This window comes from Culicoides brevitarsis, chromosome 2 (genome assembly GCF_036172545.1).
Source record: "Culicoides brevitarsis isolate CSIRO-B50_1 chromosome 2, AGI_CSIRO_Cbre_v1, whole genome shotgun sequence".
NCBI lineage: Eukaryota > Metazoa > Arthropoda > Insecta > Diptera > Ceratopogonidae > Culicoides > Culicoides brevitarsis.
Genome location: NC_087086.1, coordinates 36,242,363 through 36,257,103, shown reverse-complemented (window position 1 = coordinate 36,257,103; position 14,741 = coordinate 36,242,363). Strand labels below are relative to the sequence as shown.

The window sequence follows — 14,741 nt, the reverse complement described above, 5'->3', positions numbered from 1 at the left end:
AATATTTAAGGAAATTAATTTTTTTTAAAAGTGAGTTTTTTTGCTATTTGAAAAATTTAAAAATTAAATTAAAAATATTTGAAAATAATTTAATTTGAAATATGAATAAAAAGAATATTTTTTAAAATTTAATATACGTCAAAATATTTAAAAAAGTTTTAAATTAAAAAAAAAAAAATTAAAAAATATTTTTGTCTTACTTATTATTATATTTTTTTATTCATCATATTTTTATTAATTTTTTTTTTAAATATTTTTATATTAATTTTTCATTAAAAATTAAAATGTTTTTAAATTTTTATTTTATTTAACTTAATTTATTTTTTTTTATTTAATTTTATTTTAATTATTTATTATTTTTAATTATTTAATATAAATTTCAGCGTAAAAATTATTAAAAAAATTAAAAATAAAAAAATCGAACTTAGATACGATTAATTTTTTTTTCACTCAAAAAAAAATAATTTTTAATTTATAAAATTTTTTAATAATTTTGTTTTAATTTTTCATAAAACATTAAAAATTCAAACTTTGAGAATTTTCTTTAATATTTTTTATTATTATTTTTTTAATTATTTATTATTTTATTTTTAGCTTAAATTAAATTAAATTAAAATTAAATATAAAATTAAATTGTCTTGAGAAGTAATTTTTAAAAATTAATTAATTTTTAAAAATTAAATTAATTTACAAAAAAAAAGAAAAATGATAAAATAATTTTTTTTATTCAAATTCTTTAAAAAATAAGAAATTAATTTATTTGATTTTAATTTTTTTAACCTAAAAAAATTTTTCTTTAAATTTTTTTATTTTTTTTTTTTTTACTTTCATTGACCTTTAAAAAAATCGTCTTGATCAATAGAAATTACCCAAATTAAATTACTATACAGATGTCATGATCATTCGTAAAAAATTCTCACACACTCAAAATCGCCTTAACAACATTGTTACAATAAAAGTAAGCAACAATGAGGGCAAAAATAACAAAAATTCTCAAAAAAAGTAAAATAAACACTTTCGTTACCATACCAACTACTCATTGTCCTGATCAACGACTTTCGTTTACCATCACGTCGTCATTCCCATTCATTCACAAAAAGAAAAAAATCCAAACATGAGACGAAAAAAAAAATTTACCTGACTTTCTTCTGCTGTTTTTTCCTTCTTCTTCTCATTCTCGTTCCAATCAGGTTTTTGCGGATCAGCTGATTGATTAAGTTGGTCACCAACATTCGAGTTTTTATCTGGTTCCCCGGAGAAAAGAAGACTTCGGGCAGCTTTAATGGCGCCCATTGAACCGCCCGACAAGGATCTCGGTGACTCATTTAATTTGTATTTTTTGTTGTTGTTGTTGTTTTCGATTACCGTGATGTCTTTATCGATGGGTGACATCTCGAAAGGCGATAATCCGAAATTTATGTCAAGTTCAAGGGATTTCGTGCCGGATGACGTCAGTGAGAGACTCCGTGCGAACGACGACTTGAAATACTGACATGGCGGCGCAGAAGGCGACAAATCAAAATCCGCATTTTTTGGTATACGTACTTCGTTACTTTGCATTTTGAATTTTTTTTTTATCAATTTTTATTCCATTTAATAATTTTTTAATTTTTTTAAATTTTTTAGGAATGCAGATCAATTTCCTTTGATAGACACTAAATACTTGCGAGACGCGACACCAGTATAAATTTTAATGATGAACGAGCACTTTCATTATAACCCAATTATTTACATTTATTAGTTGGAAAAATCGGTACAGAAAAAAAAATATTTATAAAACTAGTTTCTTTCTTTTACATATCATACATAAATATATGGCTCTGTGGTAATATTTTATAATAACATTCACACTGTTTTGCATACAATTTAGATTTGTATTATTTTTTTTATCTCTCGCTGATTTAAATATTTTATATTTTAATTATTTTTTATGACAGCAATTTGCTTTTTACTGCACAGATAATAAATATTTTCGTAAAAAAATACGAGTTTTTCACATATTTTTCCGATTCGAATAACTTTTTCACATAATTTTTGCAAGATAAACAATTTTTATCTTTGAGAGGCACTACTGATAAAAATCACGTTTAATAATTATTAACTTTTATTATTTAAAAAAAAATAATCCGTACAAAAATAAGACACTGTGTCTCGATCAACAGCTATATTTAAACTGATTTACATTTGAAATGGTAAAGTACATGGAGCCGGTGAATGTCGTACTGAGGTATGGTATAGAACTTACTTTTGGGCCTGTGTGGTTTAGAGGACTCACATATATCTTGAAATTTTATAAGAAATTACTGGAAATAAATACTCCTAATTATTAAAAAAAAAATAATCAGAAAATTTTAATAAAAATTTAAAAACATTTTAAATAAAAAATTTAAATAAAAAAAAATTTAAATTTTTAATTAAAAATTTTTAAACTTAATTACAAATTTTTAAATATTTATTTTTTAAATTAATTTCAATTTATAAATTTTTTACAAATTTAATTAATTTTTAACAAATAATAAAATTTTTCAATAAAATTTGAAGCAAAATATTAAATATATTTATACAAAATTTAAAAAAAAAAACATCAAATGTTATAAATAAATTTTTTGCTGAGTTGAATAAAAATTTTATAAGCCTTAAAATTATTACTTATTAAGTTAAGTATCTTATAGAAAAAAATATCAAACGTGAAATTTTGAAGATTTTTCAATAAAAAGTCGAATATAATTATCGAAATTTTACGAAAAATCATAAAATGAACAAATTTATTTTAAAAAAAATTTTCTGATGTATTGAATGAAAATTGAATGAGCTTTTAAATTTAATATAAAGTATTATAAATTTTTGAAAATCAGATCCAAAAATATTTCAAAAAATTCAATTAATGAAAATCTACAAAATATAAATTCGTCAATGTTAAGAAAATAAAATAATAAAAATAATTTCTTGAAATGTATCGTAATATTTTCTTTTTTTTTAGATTTTTTTTTAAATTTTGGTAATTCATTCAAAAATTTATAAACAGTTCAGATTCAAAATTTTTATATTTAGAAATTTTCAAGATTTTATTTAATAAAAAATTAAATTTTAATTATATTTTCAAGCTTTTTTGCTTTTTCTTACAAATATTAAAAATTAATGTCAAAAAAGTAAAATCGGCTTTTCAGTTCTTGAGTTTTTAGTTCATCTACTGTACGCTACGTAACAATTTTATGAGGCGTATGAAAATGTTAACTTTTATTTGAATCTCAACTTCTGTTATCATCTTATATATGTTGAACACATAATTTTTGGTATTTTTTTAAACTTTCAACATTAGACAATAACTTACCTTTATTAAAAATCTCCAAAAATTCGTTTTTGTGAAGAAAAATTAAGAAAAAACCCAAAAAATTATTCTTTCAAAATGTTTCATATATTTTTCATGTTGAATAAATTATAATAAATTTTTATACAGAAAAAAATTATGATTCCTTTTTTTTCATAGTAATTATTTTTTTTTTCATTTGATATATTTATTTAGTGATTTATTGTTTATTTATATTGTAGTTTAGTTTTTGAACCTACTTTTTATCATCTTATTGATGTATGTCTTTTTTTGCATGTTTCTACATTAAATTGATTGGAGAATAAAACTTTAAAATTTTACAATGTCTTTTATTACTTTTTGTCTTTTTTTTTCAAATACTTACTTATTTTTCATTCATTCTTTTCATCTCGAAAAAATTATTCAAATGACACATTGTTTTTTTTCTTGCTTTTATTACATATTTATTATTACTTGATAATATTCTAAACATTTTTATTCCTAATATATAGTAATTTAATGTATATTTTTTGAGTCATCGCTACAATTTTTTTTATATTAACTTTTTAAATATTTATGATTTTTTATGTGTGTGTGTGTGTTTTATATTATTTTTTTCATTTATATGATAATGATGATTATTTTTTTAACGTTTACTATTTCTAAATTTAATTTTTTTCTTCAATTAAATTCTATATAATACGTTTACTTTTTTTATATATATAAAATAATCTTATACATCATTATATTATTGTATGTAGGTATCATCTCATGTTTTCTCAAATATATATCTTAATTGTTAAAAAGTTTAGATAAGAATATTTTTTTGTTTGTTTTTAAATAAAATTAAAAATAAAATTAAAAAATGAAATTTTTGGTATGTCAAAACAATAATAAAAAAAAATAAGAACATGATTACAATTATATTATTATTTATTATTATTGTGTGTATAATTATATTATTAACAACATACCTTATTATCTGTTAATGCTATTTTTATTTATTTTTTTTTATTATTGGTTAAACGATGTTTTTTATTATTATTTTTGATAATGATAAAAATATTTATCGTTTTTAATACAGACAAAATTATTTGGCATCATTTTTCTTTCAGTATATATTTTTTTTTGTTATTAATTAATTATTATATATAATTATATTATAATATTTTTTTGATGATTCTGTAACTTTTTATAATATAATTTAATATATAATAATAATAAACGGATGAAATTTTTTTCTTTATATACTGAAGATTTAATGTTTCTATTCTTCTTATATAAACTTTTATGTTTAAAAAAGCAAGTTTTATTAAAAAATAGATGCTTATTCATTTATTTATGTGTATATAAAGTTACTTTTTTTTGAAGCATTTTTTTTTTAATATTTACTCATGATGGAAAATTGTCCGAAATTCTATTTAATTAATTTTTACAATTTTTTTTAACATTATCCAAACTTTATGTAGATCTAAGTGTGTGTGATTTGATTGATTGTACGGTTTCTTTGTTCATGATTAATAAAAAAAAATAAAAGAGATCAATCGACTAAACATAATTTGTTTGTGATAAAATGGGGGATAAAATGGCTCGTATGGCAATTAATTAATAATGATGGCTTGTCTCCTCTCATATTATTATTTTTTTAACGAAAATGATGAATAATAAAGGAATGTGATATTTTTTATAATTTTTTTTTTTGAGAAGACTACTATGGCTATTTTTTATGTAGTAACTTATATTCATATAGACATTAATAAATAAATGCTATTTATATAATAATAATTATTTATCATAATTTTTTTATAATTATTTTTTTTTTTAGTAAAAGAAAATAAATTTAAATTTAAGAGGAGTGTGTTTGTTTGTTTTTTTTTTTTAAATATTGGACAAAAATATAACTTTTTTATATAATTTTATATATATTATATATAAAATATATTATATATATATATATAAAATATATATAATAATAATATATTATAATATTATATATATACAATATATATATAATGTAATATATATTATATTATTATATTATATATAAATATATATATATTATAAAAAAGTTTTATTTTTGGCGCCTTAAAATAGAAAATTTAAAATTAAGCTATTTACAAAAATTAAGTTTCAAGCAGCAAAGAATTGAGAGAATTAAGGAAGATATGCATTTCATCTTGAAGACGAATTAAATAGTATAAAATAGGATGTTAGAAGCAGTTTATAATAATAATAGTAAGACAATATCTTTTTTTCTTCATTTTTTTGTATAATAATACTGACGCGTAATAGCTTATAAATTAATTTAATTATATTCTATATGATTTATGTGTCTTGTGTTTTTTGTGTATGTTTAATAAATAGTATAATGATGATCTTATCGATACTCCTTATTATAGACGATGGGTGATCGTCGGTATTCATTCGATTTTTACAAAAAAGTAAACAAAAATAAATAAAAGCGCGCGAAAAAAACTTAAAACACGTCAATGATCGGAAATCAAGTTGGAGGCGGCGGCATATTCGGATCTAATGCAAGGCCCATTGCCGCAGCAGCTGCCTGACTATCGTAGTATGGTCCCGTCGTGATGCACGGATGCATCGGGAATTGCGTAGTCCAACTCGTAGTCGTCCTCGTAAGCGTTGAACGATCACTTCCGCCGCTTCCCGCGAAATGATGATGATTTCCGAGCCCAGAACCGGCGCCATGTAGTTGATGATGCGACGCATGATGCTGTTGGTATCCCGCTGGGATGTGCGATTGTTGCATCATGTGATGATTATTTGCGGGCGGAACTGTGCCTTGATGCGAAAGATGATGCGATGGCGGATGATGTGCCGTCGTCGTGTGCTGATGATGATGCGAATGATGCGGATGATGATACCGAATATCGGAGGAGGAGGAGGAGGTGTTTTGATGATTCACAACCTTGTTTAACATGGGTTTTTGTGTCATTGATGGCGGCATGGATTTTTTTTGTGACATGCGATTCGAGCCCCAATGCGCTTCGGGGTCGTCAAAGTCATCCAGGGGTTCGTCTTTGATGTCGTCATCCATCATGAGCATTTCTTCGTCGCCCGCAGACAATCCCAATTTTTTCAAACGCATTTTTTCCGCCCATTCAGCAGTGCCATGAGCTCGACGGTTCAAATTTCGATGCTGGTAGAAGATTAAAGACATGCGAGTTGGATTCAAGCGATTTGGATGCTTTAGAGCTGTTGTGCTATGCATTTCCAGTTTGGCACATTCAATGACGAGACTTCCATGCTGAAGTGCGATTGCAACGCCCCCCATCTGGGTTTCTTCGAAACAATCCAAATTGTCGTTAATTTCCTTGATTTCGCCCAGGGTCTCTTTTGGGGCTTCCGGCGCCTTCATGATGGGCACAGGATTGCTAACAGCCGCTGCAGGGTTCGCATGCGGATATAAACTCCAATTTGGCGGCGTTGGTACGGAAGTTGGGCCTGGCGGAGGCATGGGTCCCGGCGTATAACTGTACGGTTGATAACTTTGGGTGTAGTTGTAATTATAACTGTTATAAGGGCTTTCATAGGGACTATAGGGATATGTGGGGTTTGGATAGCCCGGCGTGTGATACCCGTAGCCCGTGTGATAGTCTGGCGGCTTTGGTTTCACAAATCCACGCTCCGTTTGATGGAATCCCGGCTTGAAATCCTCCAAATTCGTGAAATTTGTCGGAGTTTTCGGCTCGGAAATGCTCGGACTGAACGCTGAATTGCTGCTGTTGCTGCCGGGACGCGTCGTTGTATCCGGAATCTCTTCCGGTTTGCGGTTCGCGTATCCGTAGTCAGGCCACTGATTGTAATACGTTCGGGTATCTACATAAGTGCCTAAATTATAATCGTATGCAGCATAAGGAGAGTCTAAGACCGTACTTGAAATCTGGTTGGATTGCAGTTGCGCATCCGTAAAGTTGTCTATCATGCTTGCCATGTCGATGAGACTTGTGCTTCCGGGCGGTTTTTGTTGCTGTTGCCCTTGCTGTTGTCCTTGTTGCTGCTGTGACGATTGTTGCGTTGCTCCAGCGGGTTGCTGAACGCTCGAGGGCGGCGTCGTAAAAGCACTGTTAGAGTTTGAATTGTTGCTCAAGCTGTTTGGGGTGCCGGCGCGCGGCGACATTGACGAGTTAGATGAGGGATTGACTTTTGTCGTTGGCGTTCCGGGCGTTGTTGGAGTCGACGGGGCTTTTAGATTGTCTTTGTCTTTTTTCGAGCGTTTTTCTTTCTTGTTATCGACTTTTGGTTCGGGCATGGGAGGTTCGGAAATTTCATCAGCTAACGATTCGTCGTCGTCTTTGCCGTTATTTCGCTTTTTGCCGTGCCTTCGACAAGGTTGAAGGGGCGTTGAACGTACTCGAACTTCCGTTGGAAATCTGAAATTAAGAAAAAATTGAAATTTTGTTAGAAAATTTCAATTTTTTATAAAATAGAAATTTTATTTTCGTTCGAAAAAAATTAAATAATTAATTGAATTTTTAAATTAAACTAAAAATTTAATTTAATTTAAAAAATTTTTTTCAATTTAAAAAAAATTCAATTTTATTTTTTTTAATTTAAAAATTAAAAAAAATTAATAAAAAACAAATTAAAATTTAAAAAAAGAAAGAATAAAAAAAAAAATTAAATTAAATTTAAAATTTTTTCAAAACTTTATTTTTTTAACGAAAATTTTAACAATTTCCATTCAAAATACGAATAATTTTTTTTTGATTTCGTAAATTTTTTTTTGAATTAAATTTTTCTATCAAAAAATAAAAAAAGATTGAAATAGTTTAAGAAAAATTTTTTTAATTTTTTTTTTAATTTTTTTTAATTTAATTTAATTTTTAAAAAATTAATATTTTTTATTAAATTTGAAAAAAAATTAAATTTTTTTTTTTTCAAAAATTTTAATTAATATTTTATCAAAAATTTATTTTTTTTAAATATTTTTTTAATCAAAAAAAAAAAAAAGTGAGAAGAAATTTAAAAAAAAATAATTTAACTTAATTTAATTTTTTTTACAGAAATTTTCAAAATTTGCTATAATAAATTAATTAAAAATATTAAAAATTTTGTTATTTAAATTTATGGAAAAAGTTTATTTTTTTAAAAATATTTTTTTATCAAAAAAAAAAAAAAAAAATGGGGAATAAAATTAATTCAAAAGAAATTTTTGAAGAAATTAATTTTTTCTAAATTTAATTTTTTTAATTTTTTAAAATAAAATTATCATATTTTTTAGATTTTTTTTTCCAAAAATAGAATATTTTCGATAAGTTTTCATTAAAATTAAATTTTTTCAATTTTTTTTTTCTGAACGAAAATAAAATTTCGAAAAACCTTCAAAAAGAAAACAATATTTTACACTCACTTATCCAACAACTTGCACGCTCCAGTCTCATTTTTCTTCTTTTGCGCTTCCTCGTCATCAAATTCATCCGTCGTATCCATCGTGTACATGGGCAACACATGCAGCTGCTCATCATCGGGCGGCATTCCATAAGGTCGCGGTTTCAGCAAAATCGCCTGCACCGTACATCCATCTTGCATATTGTGCAAATCGCGATGCGTATGCGCACAAAAATCCAAGCAACAAGTCACTCCGGAGAACGGCTTTCCTTGCTTCAGACCCAAACGACAATCGTAGGCTTCGCGTTCGTGCTGCGTTTGGTTCTCGTACGACTTGGGAGCGACCATGGAATAAATTGGCGCCAACATCGTCGCGAGAATATTCATGCGTTCTTCGATCTCAGCTTCTTCATTTTTCACCGAAAGACGGAATTTCCGAACAGTTTTGGAACGGGCGTATTTGCATCCGTTGTAGTACATGGACCACGAACATCCGAAGCTGTAGGAGACGCCGCACGTTTCGGGATCCAAGCCTTGACACGCGCACGTTCGATTCTCGTTCGTGGCACAGCGCCGCGTCGTCGGCAAACCGAATTTGTTTAGTTTGTGGATTAGCATGCGATAAACGCTATCTGCCTCATGCGGAGGCACGCCGTCCCATACGACAATCGATATTACCAGCCACGATGCCTTACATCTGTAAGTAACAAAGCAAACATACAGTGAGCAATATTTTACGATTTTTCGTTTTTTTTTTATCAAAACTCAAACAACTTAATTCCAGATATTTGCTTCGGAGTGACGTCGCGCGATAAGAAATTAATTAGGCAAAGCAAATATCCGGATTAAAGTTGACGATAAACAAAAAAAATAGACGATATCGTGACCATTGTCGCTTACCGGTGTCCTTTGCGATTTTTGACGATGTACAGGAGTTTTTCTTCCGGATCGACGCGTCGAATCACCCATTTGGCGATGGGGCATCCTTGACTTGATTTGCCCTCTTTGCCCGTGTAAACGACTTTTTCGATGCGAAGTTGCTTGCCCGTGATGCCGACGCGTTGTTCGATCTCTTTTCGCAAGTCGGCGAGTGTGGCGGCGCATCCCAAGTGCGTGTAATAACTCCCGGGTTCGGGCGGCGCTTTTTCATCTTTGAAACAATCGCAGTTGGGGAGTTCGGGTTTTATGCTGAGAGGATCTTTTGCCTTTTTCATCGCTTTTGTTTCGACAATTTCCTTTTTTTCTTCGGGCTTTGGATCGGATGGTTTGTCGTCTTTATCTTTGTTTTTGTCTTCTTTTTTCTTTTTGTTCTGCGGAAGTAAAGGAGATAAAATTAGATTTTAGTGAAAATCGATATTGAATTTTTTTATTGAATTAGCTATGAAGCGATTTACGAATTTTTGTAACGGAAAATTTTTTGAATTGAATTTTATGAAATTTTTATCAAAATAGGAAATTTTTTATTTTTTGTAAATTCAATTAATTTTTTATAAATTTAATTTATTTCTTTACTTTTTAAATTTTTAATTTTTCAATTTTGTTAAGCTTTTTCAAAATTTTTAAAAATTTTTAATTTTTTGAAAAAATTTTAGTTTTTTTCCCAATTTTTAATTTTTTTTAAAAAAATTTTCGACAATTTTCATCATAATTTATAAAATTTTATATTTAGCTTTTTAATTTAATTTTAAAAAATATAAAAAAAAATTAACTCAAATTTTCTCTAAATTATTAATTTTTGACTTTTATGAATTGTTTTATAATTTCATAAATTTTTTTTCAAAACTCAAAAGATTTGAAAATAAAAATAAAATAAAAATTTAAAAAAATATATAAAAATTTATATTGAAATTTATTTGAATTAGCGAGAATGCGATTTACGAATTTTTGTAACAGAATTTTTTTTAATTGAATTTTTTGAAATTTTCATCAAAATTAGTTTTTTTTAAACTTTAATTAAAAAATTTTTTGAATTAATTTAATAAATTTTTTTCTAATTTTTTAAATTTTCGATCAAAACCCAAAAGGTTTGAAAGTAAAAAAAAAATTTTAAAAAAATAAAATTTTATATTTAAAGGAAATTTTAATTTTTTTTAAGACAAAAGTCTAAAATTTTTATTTAATTTAAAAAATTTTGAATTTTTTTTTTTAAATTAATTTAATAAAAAAAATTAATTAAATTTGTATCATACAATTTTTTTTTGATCAAATTTCATAAAATTTCAAATTTAGTTTTTTTCAAAAAGAAATTTTTAAAAATTTTATGAAAACTTAAAATTTTTTTTGAACTAAAATTTTCATTAAATTATTGAACTTTGGATCAAAATGAATTAATTTTCATGTAAATTTTGCAATTTTTCAATAAATTTTAAAGATTTTTATAAAAAATATCAAAACTTACTCTCACTCTTTTCGGTTTGGGCTTCGCTGGCGCATCTCCCGCCTCTGCATTCGCCTCTTTCTTCACTTTTTTCGGCTTTTCTTCTTTTCCCTCCTTCTTCACGTCAACTTTCTCGACATTTGCGGCATTTTCCGACTCACTACTCTGACTCGTACTTTGCCCCTCATTAACAGGCGTCCCAGTCTCTCCTTGACTAAACTCCGACGAATATTCCGGCTCAATTTTTGGCGTTAACGTGCCACTGTCTTGACTCAGCTCGCCATTATCTGACTTGGCAGCGGCACTCGAGGTATTTGTCGTCGCGCCAATTATTTTTGGATATGTGTGTGCGGGAATTTGCTGCTCGAAATTCGTCGTAGTTGTCGCTGTCGTCGTCGATTGTTGCTGATTTGTCGCCATAAACGCACTGTTACTCGACTGATTGATGCCGGGCGTTTCTTGGGGCGTGTACGAGTTTTGTGGCGTGAGATTTGTGTAACCTTGGGAGTAAGTTGGATACGGCTGAAAACCCGAATAATTGCCGTAAGATGGCAGATAATAATTCGGTTGTGATTCGAGTTTAGGGTCGACAGATGGCGCTGATGTCGATTGTTGTTGTGTTTGGGTTTGGGATTGTTGATTTTCGACAAAATCCGAATATTTGATGAAACTTTGGTAGTTTTTCTCGAAAGCTTCGGGACGTGCGGCGTCGGATTCTTGTTTCACACTGCGATTCGCGTCAAAATCGTAGGGGTCGAAAGTTTCGCGTTTGACTTTGTCGTGACTGGATTTCGACGAATACGAGGGATTCTTGTTCGGACTCTTGTTTTTCTGTGGTTGCATCTTATCATTACTACTATTATTATTGCTTTTACTGCTCGTGCTGCCATAATATGGCGATGAGGCGTAACGTTCTGCGTTTTCGCGCCTGCTATCTTCGATACTTTTCTCAATTGATTGCTGCTTCTGCTCAAAATCCTGCTTCTTGTTGCTGCTTGTTTTGGCGGGAAATTCGGGATTGCCGAACTTCCACGTCTCAGATATGCCACCACGCCCGAATGAATCGACGTTGCTCGCATCTGGGGCGGGCACCGTCGTGTTATTGTCGTTCATACTGCTGTTCGGTGTGTCTCGGAGGTGGTGGCTATACGATAAAAAATGACCGGTCTGAGCTTGAGATTGGTCATTTCCGCCCAATTTGGGATCGTCTTGCGTTTCTTTGTTCAATATCATCGTTTTTAACCGCGTATTCAGGTTAACGCGATCTGATTGGTTGAACATTTCCTGCTGCCCTTGCGACATCCCATTATTCCAGGCCCAATCGCCCGAATTTCCATTACTGCCCGGGCTTTGTCCATTTTGATTGTCTTGACTTCCGTAGCTCATGGCGGGAGTCGTTGTGTGACTCGGCGAGCTGCTATAAGTGCTCATATTGGCATTCAAATGGCTCGGCGAATAAATTTGTTGGTTAGAATTTGGGCGCGATCTGCTCGGGGATGATGACGTCATACTTGCAGAGGGCGGTTGCATCGATGCCGAGGATGATTGTGACGTCGCGCTATTACTGTTGCTATTTTGGGGAGTTGATTGGGTTTGTGTTCCGCTATATTCACTGCCCGGATATCCATTACAATTGAGTGAGCGCTGCGGAACGTTGCTCACTCGTGGATAGCCAGGCATGTCGTTTCCCGACAACTGTTTTTGCGTTTCGGCGCCATTTTGACCGCTGCCAAGGAGTAAAGCGGGTCCGCTTGATACTTGACCGGCGTATGTGACAGTTGGCGCAAAGTTGACGCTTTGCAATGACACTTGATTGCTGAGCGGAAGTTGGTTCGACATGTAATTGGGACTCGCGTATGTGGGACGTCCGTAATTTGGATCGAAGCCAAGTCCCGTTTGGACATAACTGTTTGCTTGATATGCATAACCTTGTGGTTGGAAGTCGAGGGAACTTCCCAATGGAGCAATTGTAGGTGTGTTTTGCGGGATTTGTTGGATGAACTGATTTTGCCATCCTTGTGTTGGATCAGCTTGCCATGTTGGGTAGAATGCCATGGGGGTCTGTAAGAAATTTAAAAAAAAAATTATTAAAATTTGTTTTAAAATTCAATTTTTTTTTAATTTATTAAATTTTTCAATGTTTTGAATTTTTTTCAGGATTTTGGATTTTTTTTTATATAAGGATCAAAATTTATTTCAATTAATCCAAACCAAGCAAATGAAAATTTTTACAAAATAATAAAAAATCTTCAAAATTTGTCAAAAAAAAAACCAAAATAGAAAAAAGAACAAGAAATATTTCGAAAATCTTGTGCAATTTTACTTTGTTTTTTTAATTTAAAAAAAAATAAATTTATAATTGTAAATTTTATATTTAGAATTAATTTTCAAAATAATTTGAGAAAATAATATTTTATATTATTTTTTAAATTTTCATAAACTTTCAAAAAATATAAAAAATAATTAAAAAAAAAAATCATTAAATGTTAAAAAAATTATTTAAAATTAAAAAATTCTAAAATTTTTTTTTAATTTCTTTTGGATTTCAAAGATTTTTTGTAGTTTTTTTAATTTTAAAATTTTCATAAAATTTTTAAATTTCAAATATTTTTTTTTTTAAAAAAATTTATTATTTTTTAAATTTTAATTTTAAAAAAAAATTAAAAATAAAAATTAATTTAAAAAAATAATTTTTTTTTTTTTTCAAAATTTTTGACTAAAATTACTTTAAAAACACAAAATTTTAACATTTTTATAAATTTAAGAGAAAAATTTCAATTTTCAATTATTTTTAAATGAAAAAGAGAAAATTTAGAGATAAAATATTAAAAATTTAAATTTAAAAAAAAATTAAAAAAAATTAATTTTAAATTTTAGATTTTCAAAAAAATCTCATTTTTCAAAAATTAAAAAATCAATTTTGCAAATTAATATAAAAAAAATATTTTTAAATTTGAAATTATAAAAAAAATATTATTTAACTTTAAATCAAAAAAAAAAAAAAATAAATAAATAAATATTTTTCAAAAAATAAAAAAAAAAAATATTTTTTTTTTCATGGAAAATATTATTTGTTTATTAAAAAAAATCATTTGAGTAAAATTATTTTGAAACACAAAATTTTTAATTTTTTTTTTATTTTCAGGTGAAAAAATTAAAATTTTTGTTTCTTTAGATGCAAAAAAAGGAAAATATTGACAAAACATTGAAAAATCTAATTTAATTTAAATATTAAAAAAAAAAAATTAAAAAAAAATTCAAAGAAATCTCACCATTGGTTGCTGCGATTGATCCTTCATTGTGGTAATTGTGGCTGTTTGCTGGATAATACTTGCAGATGTCGTGTGATTTTGGTGATGTTGCCCGTTGTTCTGCTGCTGAATCGATATTATCTGTTGTTGTTGTTGCTGCTGCTGCGGCGGCTGACTCGAAACAACTATCGATTGATTTTGGTTCACCTGCTGCTGATGTTGGCTGACAATTGGCGTCGCACTCGTTACCACATTGAGTTGCGATTGTGTGGAATTCTGGGTAGCGGGACTCGGAGATGGCTGCGGGACAATTGTCGTCGTTGTTGGCGCCGGAATTGGACTGATTGACGATGTTGGGACTTGTGCTGATTTGGGAGAGACAGCGTTACGGGCTTTTCTTCCTCGACCGCTCTGCAAAGAGAGAGAAAAAAAAAACGAAAAATTTAATCAAAAA

The 14,741-nt window shown here is 28.4% G+C and overlaps 3 protein-coding genes across 5 annotated transcripts in view; all 3 read right to left on the bottom strand.

The window, feature by feature from the left end:
• Window positions 1-1,822, bottom strand: part of LOC134830672 (serine-rich adhesin for platelets) — a 39,470-nt gene extending 37,648 nt beyond the window's left edge. The window contains exon 1 of the mRNA XM_063844226.1: window positions 1,138-1,822. Coding sequence (XP_063700296.1) covers window positions 1,138-1,560 — 423 coding nt within the window. The 5' untranslated portion in view covers window positions 1,561-1,822. The remainder of the gene's footprint in view (window positions 1-1,137) is intronic.
• A 3,836-nt stretch (window positions 1,823-5,658) lies between these two features.
• LOC134832788 (methylcytosine dioxygenase TET) overlaps window positions 5,659-14,741 on the bottom strand; it is a 43,195-nt gene continuing 34,112 nt past the window's right edge. For all 3 annotated transcript variants that reach the window (XM_063846944.1, XM_063846947.1, XM_063846946.1), the window contains exons 2-6: window positions 14,309-14,698; window positions 11,058-13,097; window positions 9,560-9,969; window positions 8,682-9,356; window positions 5,659-7,701 (exon numbers count right to left, since the gene is read on the bottom strand). In XM_063846944.1, the coding sequence (XP_063703014.1) occupies window positions 5,808-7,701; window positions 8,682-9,356; window positions 9,560-9,969; window positions 11,058-13,097; window positions 14,309-14,335 (5,046 nt within the window). In that variant the 5' untranslated portion in view covers window positions 14,336-14,698 and the 3' untranslated portion in view covers window positions 5,659-5,807. The remainder of the gene's footprint in view (window positions 7,702-8,681; window positions 9,357-9,559; window positions 9,970-11,057; window positions 13,098-14,308; window positions 14,699-14,741) is intronic.
• The window catches only part of LOC134829043 (methylcytosine dioxygenase TET-like), a 54,287-nt gene continuing 53,970 nt past the window's right edge, over window positions 14,425-14,741 (bottom strand). Inside the window, exons 4-5 of the mRNA XM_063842035.1 lie at window positions 14,499-14,698; window positions 14,425-14,449 (exon numbers count right to left, since the gene is read on the bottom strand). Of these exons, the coding sequence (XP_063698105.1) occupies window positions 14,425-14,449; window positions 14,499-14,698 (225 nt within the window). The remainder of the gene's footprint in view (window positions 14,450-14,498; window positions 14,699-14,741) is intronic.